General features: G+C 40.9%; 1 protein-coding gene across 2 annotated transcripts in view; it reads left to right on the top strand.

The window, feature by feature from the left end:
- Positions 1-14324, top strand: part of LOC106566197 (glutamate receptor-interacting protein 2) — a 173995-nt gene that overhangs the window by 148509 nt on the left and 11162 nt on the right. For both annotated transcript variants that reach the window (XM_045691958.1, XM_045691957.1), the window contains exons 21-22: positions 9713-9830; positions 13525-13890. In XM_045691958.1, the coding sequence (XP_045547914.1) occupies positions 9713-9830; positions 13525-13890 (484 nt within the window). The remainder of the gene's footprint in view (positions 1-9712; positions 9831-13524; positions 13891-14324) is intronic.

Genomic DNA, 14324 nt, shown 5'->3' with positions numbered 1-14324 from the left:
GGTGAAATCATAGAATCCATATAGATCCGTATTAATTTAATATATGATGTTTATGGACCTAGTAGTCTGGGGGTGAAATCATAGAATTCCATATAGATCTGTTTTCATTTAATATATGATGTTTATGGACCTAGTAGTCAGGAGGTGAAATCATAGAATTCCATATAGATCTGTATTAATTTAATATATGATGTTTATGGACCTAGTAGTCTAGGAGGTGAAATCATAGAATTCCATATAGATCCGTATTAATTTAATATATGATGTTTATGGATATAGTAGCCTAGGTCTAGTAAAGGTTTGTCATATACATTTTAACATGCAATACCTTTTGACGTAGGCGGCTCAAAGCTAATTTTCAACCATAAACATGCAACTTTATAATTAAGTGTTCCATGCAAACTGTCATTTTGCAGACTTATGTAAGATAGCCTACTATTCATACTGTGAGTAAATTGAATAGTTATTGTTTATGCCTAACTCAATCACTGTTTGCAAAACAAGACTGTTCAAAGTGGCGTAGACTAGTGATGCAGGGATTGACTCGTAACACATAGTCCCCGGCGGTTATATCCAAACGGCGGACGGGTTTAAGGTCTTTAAATATTGTGTGGCTATGGGTTGAATAAAGAGAATACCTTAAAAAAATCCATGAATATATCATTCTTGTGCGATTTATATTTATAGGCAAGGTTGATGTTTTTCTTTCATTATTTAAGGCTATCTTAGTCGGGTTTTAGTGCATGAACCTAAACTTCAGGGCTTAACTGTACACGCTCCAAATAGACAACACAGCCAATCGACTTATAATGTTTTTGGGAACTGGGCGTAAAAAATGAACATCAGTCCACGGAGGCAAAGAGTACATTGTCAGAGTTTATTTCAATAAGACAAAAAGCTGCGGAAGGAGAGTTGAAAATATTTGGTGAAGTGGTAAAACAGGATGATAGCACTGCCAGCTATGTTGTGTGTGTGTGTGTGTGATGATTGTGAGGCGCTGCTATTACAAATTCCACAGTCACAAGACCAGACTTCAAAATAGACCTATGTCATGTCAAGGGAACTGTAGCCTACTGTTCAGACGGGATAAATGGAAACTGAAATCTGGATGATGACTGTAGGTCTATAACCTGTCACAGAGCCTTCATATTAACTCCTGTAGAATTAACCATTTCTTGCAGTAAAATGATAGACCTAAATGTAGGCAGCATTTGGACTTGGTAACAGGAGTGGCAAAATATTATTTACTTATTTCTGCATCTTGAGAGAATGCAATGCTCAATTAGATATCAAATCAAATGTATTTATATAGCCCTTCTTACATCAGCTGATATCTCAAAGTAGTGTACAGAAACCCAGCCTAAAACCCCAAACGGCAAGCAATGCAGGTGTAGAAGCACAGATACCATCTGTAGAGGTTCTGTCTTTATCATAAAAGCTGATAGTATTTCAATGACATAAAATATGCATCGTAGCCGAACTGAAATCTTTGGTAGTTTTCACAGCATTATTTTTCCTTACAACCAGTCAAACTGATGTCATTTGGACATTTTGCACAGAAAAGCTTTCCCGGGTTTATTTAGTCGTCCAGGGCAACGTATAATGACAAAAGATAAGCTACATGTATCTAATTATAGACAAGTTGACTAACAAATAGCCTACCAAAATGTCGGATATTTATAAGCAGAAACATATCTAAAATCAGGCAACAAGAAATCCTGCACCCCCTGTCAAAAAAATCGTTCTGCCTTTGAGCCGTAGCCTATTAGTGCATGTTCTATATATGGTGCTGGCCTCAGATTTTCACTTTATCACATATAGTTGAGCGGTTGCGGATGGGTTATTAGCAATTGTGGGCGGGTACGAGTGAACAAACAGCTGCCCCGCTGGAGAAACAAACAGCTGCCCCGCTGGAGAAACAAACAGCTGCCCCGCTGGAGAAACAAACAGCTGCCCCGCTGGAGAAACAAACAGCTGCCCCGCTGGTGAAACAAACAGCTGCCCCGCTGGAGAAACAAACAGCTGCCCCGCTGGAGAAACAAACAGCTGCCCCGCTGGAGAAACAAACAGCTGCCCCGCTGGAGAAACAAACAGCTGCCCCGCTGGAGAAACAAACAGCTGCCCCGCTGGAGAAACCAACAGCTGCCCCGCTGGAGAAACCAACAGCTGCCCCGCTGGAGAAACCAACAGCTGCCCCGCTGGAGAAACCAACAGCTGCCCCGCTGGAGAAACCAACAGCTGCCCCGCTGGAGAAACAAACAGCTGCCCCGCTGGTGAAACAAACAGCTGCCCCGCTGGTGAAACAAACAGCTGCCCCGCTGGAGAAACAAACAGCTGCCCCGCTGGAGAAACCAACAGCTGCCCCGCTGGAGAAACAAACAGCTGCCCCGCTGGAGAAACAAACAGCTGCCCCGCTGGAGAAACAAACAGCTGCCCCGCTGGAGAAACAAACAGCTGCCCCGCTGGAGAAACAAACAGCTGCCCCGCTGGTGAAACAAACAGCTGCCCCGCTGGAGAAACAAACAGCTGCCCCGCTGGTGAAACAAACAGCTGCCCCGCTGGTGAAACCAACAGCTGCCCCGCTGGAGAAACCAACAGCTGCCCCGCTGGAGAAACCAACAGCTGCCCCGCTGGTGAAACAAACAGCTGCCCCGCTGGAGAAACAAACAGCTGCCCCGCTGGAGAAACAAACAGCTGCCCCGCTGGAGAAACAAACAGCTGCCCCGCTGGAGAAACAAACAGCTGCCCCGCTGGTGAAACAAACAGCTGCCCCGCTGGTGAAACAAACAGCTGCCCCGCTGGAGAAACAAACAGCTGCCCCGCTGGAGAAACAAACAGCTGCCCGCTGGTGAAACCAACAGCTGCCCCGCTGGAGAAACCAACAGCTGCCCCGCTGGAGAAACAAACAGCTGCCCCGCTGGTGAAACAAACAGCTGCCCCGCTGGAGAAACAAACAGCTGCCCCGCTGGAGAAACAAACAGCTGCCCCGCTGGAGAAACAAACAGCTGCCCCGCTGGAGAAACAAACAGCTGCCCCGCTGGAGAAACAAACAGCTGCCCCGCTGGTGAAACAAACAGCTGCCCCGCTGGAGAAACAAACAGCTGCCCCGCTGGAGAAACAAACAGCTGACCCACTCACCGCTAACATAGAGTTAATTTGGTTCTTTAATTTGGTCCCGTGTGGCTCAGTTGGTAGAGCATAGTGTTTGCAACACCAGGGTTGTGGGTTCGATTCCCATGGGGGACCAGTACGGGGGGAAAAGCAAAAAATATATGAAATGTATGCATTCACTACTGTAAGTCGCTCTGGATAAGACCGTCTGCTAAATTACTAAAATGTAAGACTAGGCTATCACCCTGCATTTCATGTTGGCCTTTTATAAAAAACATTTCATGTAATTCTACTACACTTTATATGAATGGAGACATTAGTAGAATCTTTTTAAATACTATAAAAATTACAGGGTAGCCTACTCTGCTGACGCTGACAAACTGATCAAGCCTCCCCTTTGCACTTCCTCTAAGGCTCTGGCCACATATCTACTCTAGTGTACTACTTTGTCTGCAATCTGTTGGCATGCATTCTAAGTAATCTGCAATCTGTTAGCATGCATTCTAAGTAATCTGCAATCTGTTGGCATGCATTCTAAGTAATCTGCAACCTGTTAGCATGCATTCTAAGTAGTAGTATTTGAGTAGTACAGTATGTGAGTAGTAAGTAGTATGTTAAATGTATGTGAGTAGTATGTTAATAGTTGTATTTAGTAGTATGTAAATATTATGTTAGTTAGTAGTATGTGAGTAGTATGTGAGCGGTTTGTGAGCGGTATGTGAGCGGTATGTTAGTTGCATGTGAGTAGTGTGTTAGTGGTATGTTAGTACCATATTAGTAATATGTTAGTGAGTTAGTAGTATGTTAGTTAGTAGTATGTTAGTTAGTAGTGTGTTAGTTAGTAGTATGTTAGTAGTATGTTAGTTAGTAGTGTGTTAGTTAGTAGTATGTTAGTAGTATGTTAGCGAGTTAGTAGTATGTTAGTGAGTTAGTAGTATGTTAGTAGTATGTTAGCGAGTTAGTAGTATGTTAGTAGCTTGTGAGTAGTATGTGAGTAGCATGTTAGTGGAATGTTAGTAGCATGTGAGTAGTATGTTAGTAGTATGTGAGTAGTATGTGAGCGGTATGTGAGCGGTATGTGAGTAGCATGTTAGTGGAATGTTAGTAGCATGTGAGTAGTATGTTAGTAGTATGTGAGTAGTATGTGAGCGGTATGTGAGCGGTATGTGAGTAGCATGTTAGTGGAATGTTAGTAGCATGTGAGTAGTATGTTAGTAGCATGTGAGTAGTATGTTAGTGAGTTAGTAGTATGTTAGTAGCTTGTGAGTAGTGGGTTAGTAGTATGTTAGTAGCTTGTGAGTAGTATGTAAGTAGTATGTTAGTGGTATGTGAGTAGCATGTTAGTGACATGTTTGTGGAATGTGAGTAGTATGTTTGTGGAATGTGAGTAGTATGTTTGTGGAATGTGAGTAGTATGTTAGTGGAATGTGAGTAGCATATTAGTAATATGTTAGTGAGTTAGTAGTATGTTAGTTAGTAGTATGTTAGTTAGTATTATGTTAGTTAGCAATGTGTTAGTTAGTAGTATGTTAGTTAGTATTATGTTAGTTAGCAATGTGTTAGTTAGTAGTATGTTAGTTAGTAGTATGTTAGTTAGCAATGTGTTAGTTAGTAGTATGTTAGTAGTATGTTAGTTAGTAGTATGTTAGTTAGCAATGTGTTAGTTAGGAGTATGTTAGTAGTATGTTAGCGAGTTAGTAGTATGTTAGTTAGTCAGATGTTAGTTAGTAGTATGTAAGTAGTATGTTAGTGGTATGTGAGTAGTATGTTAGTGGTATGTTAGTAGTATGTGAGTAGTATGTTAGTGGTATGTTAGTAGTATGTGAGTAGTATGTTAGTGGTATGTTAGTAGCATGTGAGTACTATGTAAGTAGTATGTTAGTGGTATGTGAGTAGCATGTGAGTAGTATGTTAGTGGTATGTGAGGGGTATGTTAGTAGCATGTAAGTAGTATGTTAGTGGTATGTGAGTGGAATGTTAGTAGCATGTGAGTAGTGTGTTAGTGGTATGTTAGTAGCATGTGCGTAGTATGTTAGTGGTATGTGAGTAGCATGTTAGTGGTATGTGAGTAGCATGTTAGTGGTATGTTAGTGGAATGTGAGTAGTATGTTAGTGGAACGTGAGTAGTATGTTAGTGGAATGTGAGTAGCATGTGCGTAGTATGTTAGTAGCATGTGAGTAGTATGTTAGTGGTATGTTAGTAGCATTTTAGTGGTATGCTAGTAGCATGTGAGTAGTATGTAAGTAGTATGTTAGTGGTATGTTAGTAGCATGTTAGTGGTATGCTAGTGGTATTTAAGTAGTATGTTAGTAGCATGTTAGTAGTATGTAAGAAGTATGTGAGTAGCATGTTAGTGGTATGTTAGTAGTATGTAAGTCAGTAGTGTGTAAGTGAGTTAGTAGTATGTTAGTAGTATGTGAGTAGCATGTTAGTAGTATGTTAGTTGGTAGTATGTAAGAGATTAGTGTGTAAGTGAGTTAGTAGTATGTGAGCAGTATGCTAGTGGTATGTTAGTAGTATGTTAGTTAGTAGTATGTTAGTGAGTAGTATGTAAGTGAGTTAGTAGTATGCTAGTGGTATGTTAGTAGCATGTAAGTAGTATGTTAGTGAGTTAGTATTATGTTAGTTAGTATTATGTTAGTTATTAGTATGTAAGTAGTATGTTAAATGTGTTATGGTTAGGGGTTAGGGTTAGGGGTTAGGGGTTAGGGGTTAGAATTAGGGGTTAGGGGTTAGGGTTAGGGGTTAGGGTTAGGGGTTAGGGTTAGGGGTTAGAATTAGGGGTTAGGGTTGGGGTTTAGGGTTTAGGGTTGGGGTTAGGGGTTAGGGTTAGGGGTTAGGGTTAGGGGTTAGAATTAGGGGTTAGGGTTAGGGTTGGGGTTTAGGGTTAGGGGTTAGGGTTAGGGTTGGGGGTTAGGGTTAGGGGTTAGGTTTGCAAAATTCCAGTAACTTTCCCAGTTAAAAAAAAAAATCCTGATTGGACAAATCTCGATTTCCTGCTTTTTCTCCTTTTGATTCTGGGAATCTTCCATCCGGTATTTCTGTAAAATCTGGAAATATTTCTGAAAAAGACCAGAATTTGACAAGCCTATTTCAACCTATACTACCCTGCTTCTCCAGTACCTAGACCTTTAATTACCAGCTAGCACTGTTTATCTGGACCTTTAATTACCAGCTAGCACTGTTTATCTGCTCTTATTTCATGCATCAACTGTCACTCGTGATACCTCTGATGCAGTGCTACATAAAATGCAGACACTGTAGTGGCTTCCTTACGAAATTCACCGTAGCCACTGCCCAAACCTGAAACGGGATTGTTTCGGACGCATAATGTCCACATTCGAAGTTCCCAAACGGCCAAAACATTCAATGAGATCAAGGGATATGGTGCAACTAAAAAAAGGTTTATTCTTCTTATATCAAACAAAAAATGATTCTCTAATCAATTTAGATCATAGATTACTTGACATTTATATGTCTGTATGGTCAAGACTATACCGCTCCCGCGTCTAGCTAGGACTCCCTTCTTCTCTCGAAGGCCCAACTTCCTGCCTTTATCCTATCCTATCACTAACACACTTACCACAGTACAACGAATGAACAAGAGGGGGAGCTAAAAACTAAGTTACACTAAGAATAAAGGAATCTATCTCAATCAGGTAAAGATAAATCATAAAGGTATTTCATCATATACATTCATATTTAATATATTTACACAAACGTGCAGAGAGCTCTGTATGTTCTGTCTTTTATACAAATATGTCCAAATCGGTTTTAACATAGACTATAGATATACCAGAGTATGGCTAATATTTCCACCACAGGCGGCCGGTGGCACCTGAATTGGCACCTTAATCAGCTCATAATAATGGCTGGATCGGAGTGAATGGAATGGTATGGAACACCTGGTTTCCATGTGTTTGATTCCATTCCACTGACTCCATTCCAGTCATTATTATGAGCCGTCCTCCCCTCGGCAGCCTGCTGTGGTTCCCACCTGTACTTCCCCATCCTGCTTCTCCCTGCCTGGACCTGGGATTGCCAGTTAGCACTCTTCAACTGTCACACATGATGCCTGTGATTCAGTCAGTTTTATATAACATGTTGTTGAATTATATAACCCTCATGTCACACATTCACTTTAGTCATCCCACACATTTTGTTCTGTATTCATCATTGTGTTCCCTTTTCCTCCATTCATGCCTCAATTTACTTTCTCTTGTCAGTACCAACAACTTTCAACTAATATTACGATGGCTGCTATGTTAGCTGCTACATGATAAGCTAATGGTAACGATGAGCTAATGGTAACGATGAGCTAATGGTAACGATAAGCTAATTGTAGTGATGAGCTAATTGTAGTGATGAGCTAATGGTAATGATGAGCTAATGGTAATGATGAGCTAATGGTAACGATGAGCTAATGGTAATGATGAGCTGATGGTAATGATGAGCTAATGGTAACGATGAGCTAATGGGAATGATGAGCTAATGGTAACGATGAGCTAATGGGAATGATGAGCTAATGGTAAGTCTCGGGGGAGGACAGTCTAACCACAAGGCCACTGAGTTTAAAATACTACTAATAATATTATTGTAGAACCAGGAGGAGCTATTGAACTTATTGCTTCATTATCCTCCAACATGTTTCAGTCCTGCCGTCTTCAATCAAACTGACAGGACAGCCACAGCATGGCTTCTTGTAATAACCTGCATCAATGCACTTATCCGCTAACTTGAGGTGCGTTCGAAATTCAATCTGGAGTGCCAGAGTGCATTCAGAGTGCCCTCTGGGCATTTGTAAAATTCAGAGCGTTTTGCTCTCGGAGCGTTCAGAGCGCACACTGGATGCTCTGGCCGAGGAGTAGTGTTGATCCGATTGTTCTGGCCTCACAACAGCAGTCAAACACCCAAGCTAACTGGCTAATGTTAGCTAGCTTGCTAGGCACTTCCAGACACAAATGAGAGAACAGCTCACTGACCATTTTACTCGCCCTAGCAGAGCTGGTTAGGCTGTTTACATGTTACCCAGAGGGTTGGTGACTGTAACTGTGCTGCTGGCAACAATTTAATAGAGTTTTTTTGCCGACGTTTACTGCCATATTCAATGGGTGTTGAGCGTTAGTAAATTAATCAGTTATTCTGCGCTCTGGCACACTCAGACGAGAGTGCTCTGAAATTAGAGCAGATAGCCAGAGCGAATTTACGAACGCACCCATATTCATACAAGATTTATATAAGCCATTGTAATGCATTGATGTGAGCCATTAAAACATACAAAATAGTGAAGAGTGAAAGCCTCTCATACTGTAGGGTTTCATGTACTGCTCTCCTCTGCTCTCATACTCTAGGGCTTCATGTACTGCTCTCCTCTCCTCTCATACTGTAGGGTTTCATGTACTGCTCTCCTCTCATACTGTAGGGTTTCATGTACTGCTCTCCTCTCCTCTCATACATACTGTAGGGTTTCATGTACTGCTCTCCTCTCATACTGTAGGGTTTCATGTACTGCTCTCCTCTCATACTGTAGGGTTTCATGTACTGCTCTCCTCTCCTCTCATAACTACTGTAGGGTTTCATGTACTGCTCTCCTCTCATACATACTGTAGGGTTTCATGTACTGCTCTCCTCTCATACTGTAGGGTTTCATGTACTGCTCTCCTCTCATACTGTAGGGTTTCATGTACTGCTCTCCTCTCATACTGTAGGGTTTCATGTACTGCTCTCCTCTCATACTGTAGGGTTTCATGTACTGCTCTCCTCTCATACTGTAGGGTTTCATGTACTGCTCTCCTCTCATACTGTAGGGTTTCATGTACTGCTCTCCTCTCATACTGTAGGGCTTCATGTACTGCTCTCCTCTCATACTGTAGGGTTTCATGTACTGCTCTCCTCTCATACTGTAGGGTTTCATGTACTGCTCTCCTCTCCTCTCATACTGTAGGGTTTCATGTACTGCTCTCCTCTCCTCTCATACTGTAGGGTTTCATGTACTGCTCTCCTCTCATTTTTTTCCCTCTCATACTGTAGGGTTTCATGTACTGCTCTCCTCTCATACTGTAGGGTTTCATGTACTGCTCTCCTCTCATACTGTAGGGTTTCATGTACTGCTCTCCTCTCATACTGTAGGGTTTCATGTACTGCTCTCCTCTCCTCTCATACTGTAGGGTTTCATGTACTGCTCTCCTCTCATACTGTAGGGTTTCATGTACTGCTCTCCTCTCATACTGTAGGGTTTCATGTACTGCTACATGGAAAATGTTACACGTATTCTGATTCTTTATTGTGTTGCCACAGTCACACACGCATCATTTTTTACTCACACAACACCTTCTTTTTTAGTTGTATTGTTTGTATATGGTTGTATTTTAAATGTGTGTGACTGTCCTTGTCTATCAGTTTTTTTTGTTACTTGTCATGTTTTGTGTTTATTGTGGATCCCAGGAAGAGTAGCTGCTGCTTCTGGTAAATCTAACGAGGCTCCTAATAAACACACACTAAACAATACACAAGCCAGCCTCATAGTGACGGCATCATGATATACTGTTCATCTAGCATGTGACATCTAACACGTGTACTTTCCTGTGGTCGTCGATACAGATACACCAGCCAGCCTCACAGTGACGCCATCATGCTCGACCACGAGGACAGTTTCTGGTGTCAGGCCCTGGAAGACCTGGAGACCTGTGGACAGTCTGAGCTCCTCAGAGAGATAGAGGTATACTACCATAACTTATCTGGTTAAATAAAGGCAAGTAGTCTTTTACACTCACAGTCCCTTGTCATCCCGTATACAGGTTGAAAATGGCAGATTTGGCCTCCCGAGTGGTGCAGCGGTCTAAGGCACTGCATCGCAGTGTTGATGCGTTACGATCTCAGGCTGTGTCAAAGCCGGCCGTGACATCGAGTCCCATAGGGCAGCGCACAATTGGCCCAGCGTCATCAGTTAGCATAGATCCTATTGTTGCTTTATATATCAGTTAGCATAGATCCTATTGTTGCTTTATATATCAGTTAGCATAGCATCCTATTGTTGCTTTATATATCAGTTAGCATAGCATCTATTGTTGCTTTATATATCAGTTAGCATAGCATCTATTGTTGCTTTATATATCAGTTAGCATAGCATCTATTGTTGCTTTATATATCAGTTAGCATAGCATCTATTGTTGCTTTATATATCAGTTAGCATAGCATCTATTGTTACTTTATATATCAGTTAGCATAGCATCTATTGTTGCTTTATATATCAGTTAGCATAGCATCTATTGTTGCTTTATATATCAGTTAGCATAGCATCTATTGTTGCTTTATATATCAGTTAGCATAGCATCTATTGTTGCTTTATATATCAGTTAGCATAGCATCTATTGTTACTTTATATATCAGTTAGCATAGCATCCATTGTTGCTTTATATATTAGTTAGCATAGCATCTATTGTTGCTTTATATATGTTAGCATAGCATCTATTGTTACTTTATATATCAGTTAGCATAGCATCTATTGTTGCTTTATATATCAGTTAGCATAGCATCTATTGTTGCTTTATATATCAGTTAGCATAGCATCTATTGTTACTTTATATATCAGTTAGCATAGCATTTATTGTTGCTTTATATATCAGTTAGCATAGCATCTATTGTTGCTTTATATATCAGTTAGCATAGCATCTATTGTTGCTTTATATATCAGTTAGCATAGCATCTATTGTTGCTTTATATATCAGTTAGCATAGCATCTATTGTTGATTTATATATCAGTTAGCATAGCATCTATTGTTGCTTTATATATGTTAGCATAGCATCTATTGTTGCTTTATATATCAGTTAGCATAGCATCTATTGTTGCTTTATATATCAGTTAGCATAGCATCTATTGTTACTTCATTTACAGTGCAATCGGAAAGTATTCAGACCCATTCCCTTTTTTCCACATTTGTTACATTACAGCATTCTAAACGGTTTTAAGACATTTTTGCAGATTTATTAAAAATAAAAAACATACCTTATTCAGACCCATTGATATGACACTTGAAATTGAGCTCAGGTGCATCCTGTTTCCATTTATCATACTTGAGATGTTTCTACAACTTCATTGGAGTCCACCTGTGGTAAATTCAATTGATTGGACATGATTTGGAAAGGCACACACCTGTCTATATAAGGTCCCACAGTTGACAGTGCATGTCAGAGCAAAAACCAAACCATGATGTTGAATGAATTGTCCTTAAAGATCCAAGACAGGATTGTGTCGAGGCACAGATCTGGGGAAGGGTACCAAAAATGTTCTGCACCATTGAAGGTCCCCAAGAACACAAGTCCCTCCATCATTCTTAAATGGAAGACGTTTGGAACCACCAAGACTCATCCTAGAGCTGTCCGCCCGGCCAAACTGAGCAATTGGGGGAGGAGGACCTTGGTCAGGGAGGTGACCAAGAACCCGATGGTCACTCTGACAGAGCTCCAGAGTTCCTCTGTGGATATGGGAGAACCTTCCAGAAGGACAACCATCTCTGCAGCACTCCAACAATCAGGCCTTAATGGTAGAGTGGCCAGACGGAAGCCACTCCTCAGTAAAATTCTAAAAAAACAGTTTTTGCTTTGTCATTATGGGGGTATTGTGATGTCATTATAGGGGTATTGTGATGTCATTATGGGGGTATTGTGATGTCATTATGGGGGTATTGTGAGTAGATTGATGATGGAAAAACATTTTTTTTTCTTTTTTAGAATAAGGATGTAACGTAACAAAATCTATAAAAAAGTCAAGGGGGCTGAATACTTTCCTAATGCACTGTATGTAATTCAGGGCTCATCTGTAAAATAGACCTTGGTCTCACTATGACTCCCTGATAAAATAAAGGTTAAATAAATAAAGAACTACACTACTATTTACTCTACTCTACTCTACTTTACTCTACTTTACTCTACTATTTACTCTACTATTTACATACTCTACTCTCTACTCTACTCTACTCTACTTTACTCTACTCTTTACTATACTCTATATTGTACTATACTATACTCTACTCTTTACTCTACTCTTTACTCTACTCTTGACACTACTCTACTATACTCTACTCTTTACTATACTCTTCTCTATACTATACTTTACTCTCCACTCTACTATACTCTACTCTTTACTATCCTTTACTCTTTACTATACTCTACTATTTACTCTACTCTTTACTCTACTATACTCTACTCTTTACTCTACCCTACTCTTTACTCTACTCTTTACTCTACTCTACTATACTCTACTCTACTCTTTACTCTACTCTCTACTCTACTCTACTATACTCTACTCTTTACTCTACTCTTTACTCTACTCTACTCTTGACTCTACTCTACTATACTATACGCTTTACTATACTATTCTCTATACTATACTTTACTCTCCACTCTACTCTACTCTACTCTTTACTATCCTTTACGCTTTACTCTACTCTCTACTATACTCTTTACTCTACTCTACTCTTTACTCTACTCTACTCTTTACTCTACTCTTGACTCTACTCTCTACTCTACTCTTTACTCTACTCTCTACTCTACTCTTTACTCTACTCTTTACTATCCTTTACTCTACTCTACTCTTTACTCTACTCTTTACTCTACTCTACTCTTTACTCTACTATACTCTACTCTTTACTCTACTCTACTCTTTACTCTACTCTACTATTTACTCTACTCTTTACGCTGCTCTACTATTTACTCTACTCTTTACTCTATTCTACTCTACTCTTTACTCTACTCTACTCTACTCTACTCTTTACTCTACTCTTTACTCTATTCTACTATTTACTCTACTCTTTACGCTGCTCTACTATTTACTCTACTCTACTCTACTCTTTACTCTACTCTACTCTACTATTTACTCTACTCTTTACTCTACTCTACTATTTACTCTACTCTTTACGCTGCTCTACTATTTACTCTCCTCTTTACTCTACTCTTTACACTACTCTTTACTCTATTCTACTATACTCTACTCTTTACTCTACTCTCTACTATACTTTACTATACTCTACTCTTTACCCTACTCTACTATACTCTGCTCTACTCTACTCTGCTCTACTCTACTCTATAATCTACTCTGTACTATACTGTACTCTACTATACTCTACTATACTCTACTATACTCTACTCTTTACTCGACTATACTCTACTCTTTACTCTACTCTACTATACTCTACTATACTCTACTATACTCTGCTCTACTCTTTACTCTACTCTCCTATACTCTACACTTTACTCTACTTGTGAAAATGCCAGAGAGCCGGTGTTTGGAGGATATATTGGCACGGGTGTTGTTAGGCCTGAGACAAAGTTGACATATTGATTGACAAATTTTCATTTATATATTTATATATTTTATATATATATTAATCTACTCTACTCTACTCTCTCTATAGGCATCCATTATGACGGGCAGTGCCATCAGTATTGGGGTGGATGGTAACAAGTCCCATGCCCTCCCCCACCCTGGGGACCCCGTCTGCCAGCCCCGCATCAGCCCTCTGCGGAGGAGCTCCCTCCTGCACCACGATGCCAAGACCCACCTGCACCAGGAGGCCCACCTCCACCAAGGGGCCCACCTTTACCCGGAGGCCCATCTGCACCCGGAGGCCCAACTCCTGCATCACGAGGCCAGAACCCAGCTGCATCACGAGGCCAGGGCAAAGAACACACTCCGGGTGTCTGAGAAGACCTGGGAGTCTCGCAGGATCAAGGAAGAGATGCAGGAGATCCTCTCCCCTACCCCTCTGGAGCTACACAAGGTGACTGCCATACCCACCAGTGAGAGATACCCTCCTGGAGGTTTTCACTCCAACCCTGTTTCTGGAGAGATACCCTCCTGTAGGTTTTAACTCCAACCCTGTTCCTGGAGAGCTAACCTCCTGTAGGTTTTAACTCCAACCCTGTTCCTGGAGAGCTACCCTCCTGTAGGTTTTAACTCCAACCCTGTTCCTGGAGAGCTAACCGCCTATAGGTTTTCACTCCAACCCTGTTCCTGGAGAGCTAACCTCCTGTAGGTTTTCACTCCAACCCTGTTCCTGGAGAGCTACCGTCATGTCCTGTAGGTTTTAATTACAACAGGTTTGGAGTGAGAACCTACAGGAGGGTAGCTCTCCAGGAACAGGGTTGGAGTTAAAACCTACAGGAGGTTAGCCCCTCAGGAACAGGGTTGGAGTTAAAACCTACAGGAGGTTAA

Source organism: Salmo salar, chromosome ssa12 (genome assembly GCF_905237065.1).
Source record: "Salmo salar chromosome ssa12, Ssal_v3.1, whole genome shotgun sequence".
Taxonomy (NCBI): Eukaryota; Metazoa; Chordata; class Actinopteri; order Salmoniformes; family Salmonidae; genus Salmo; species Salmo salar.
Note: the sequence above shows the minus strand (reverse complement) of the source record. Positions and strands in the feature narration are given on the sequence as shown.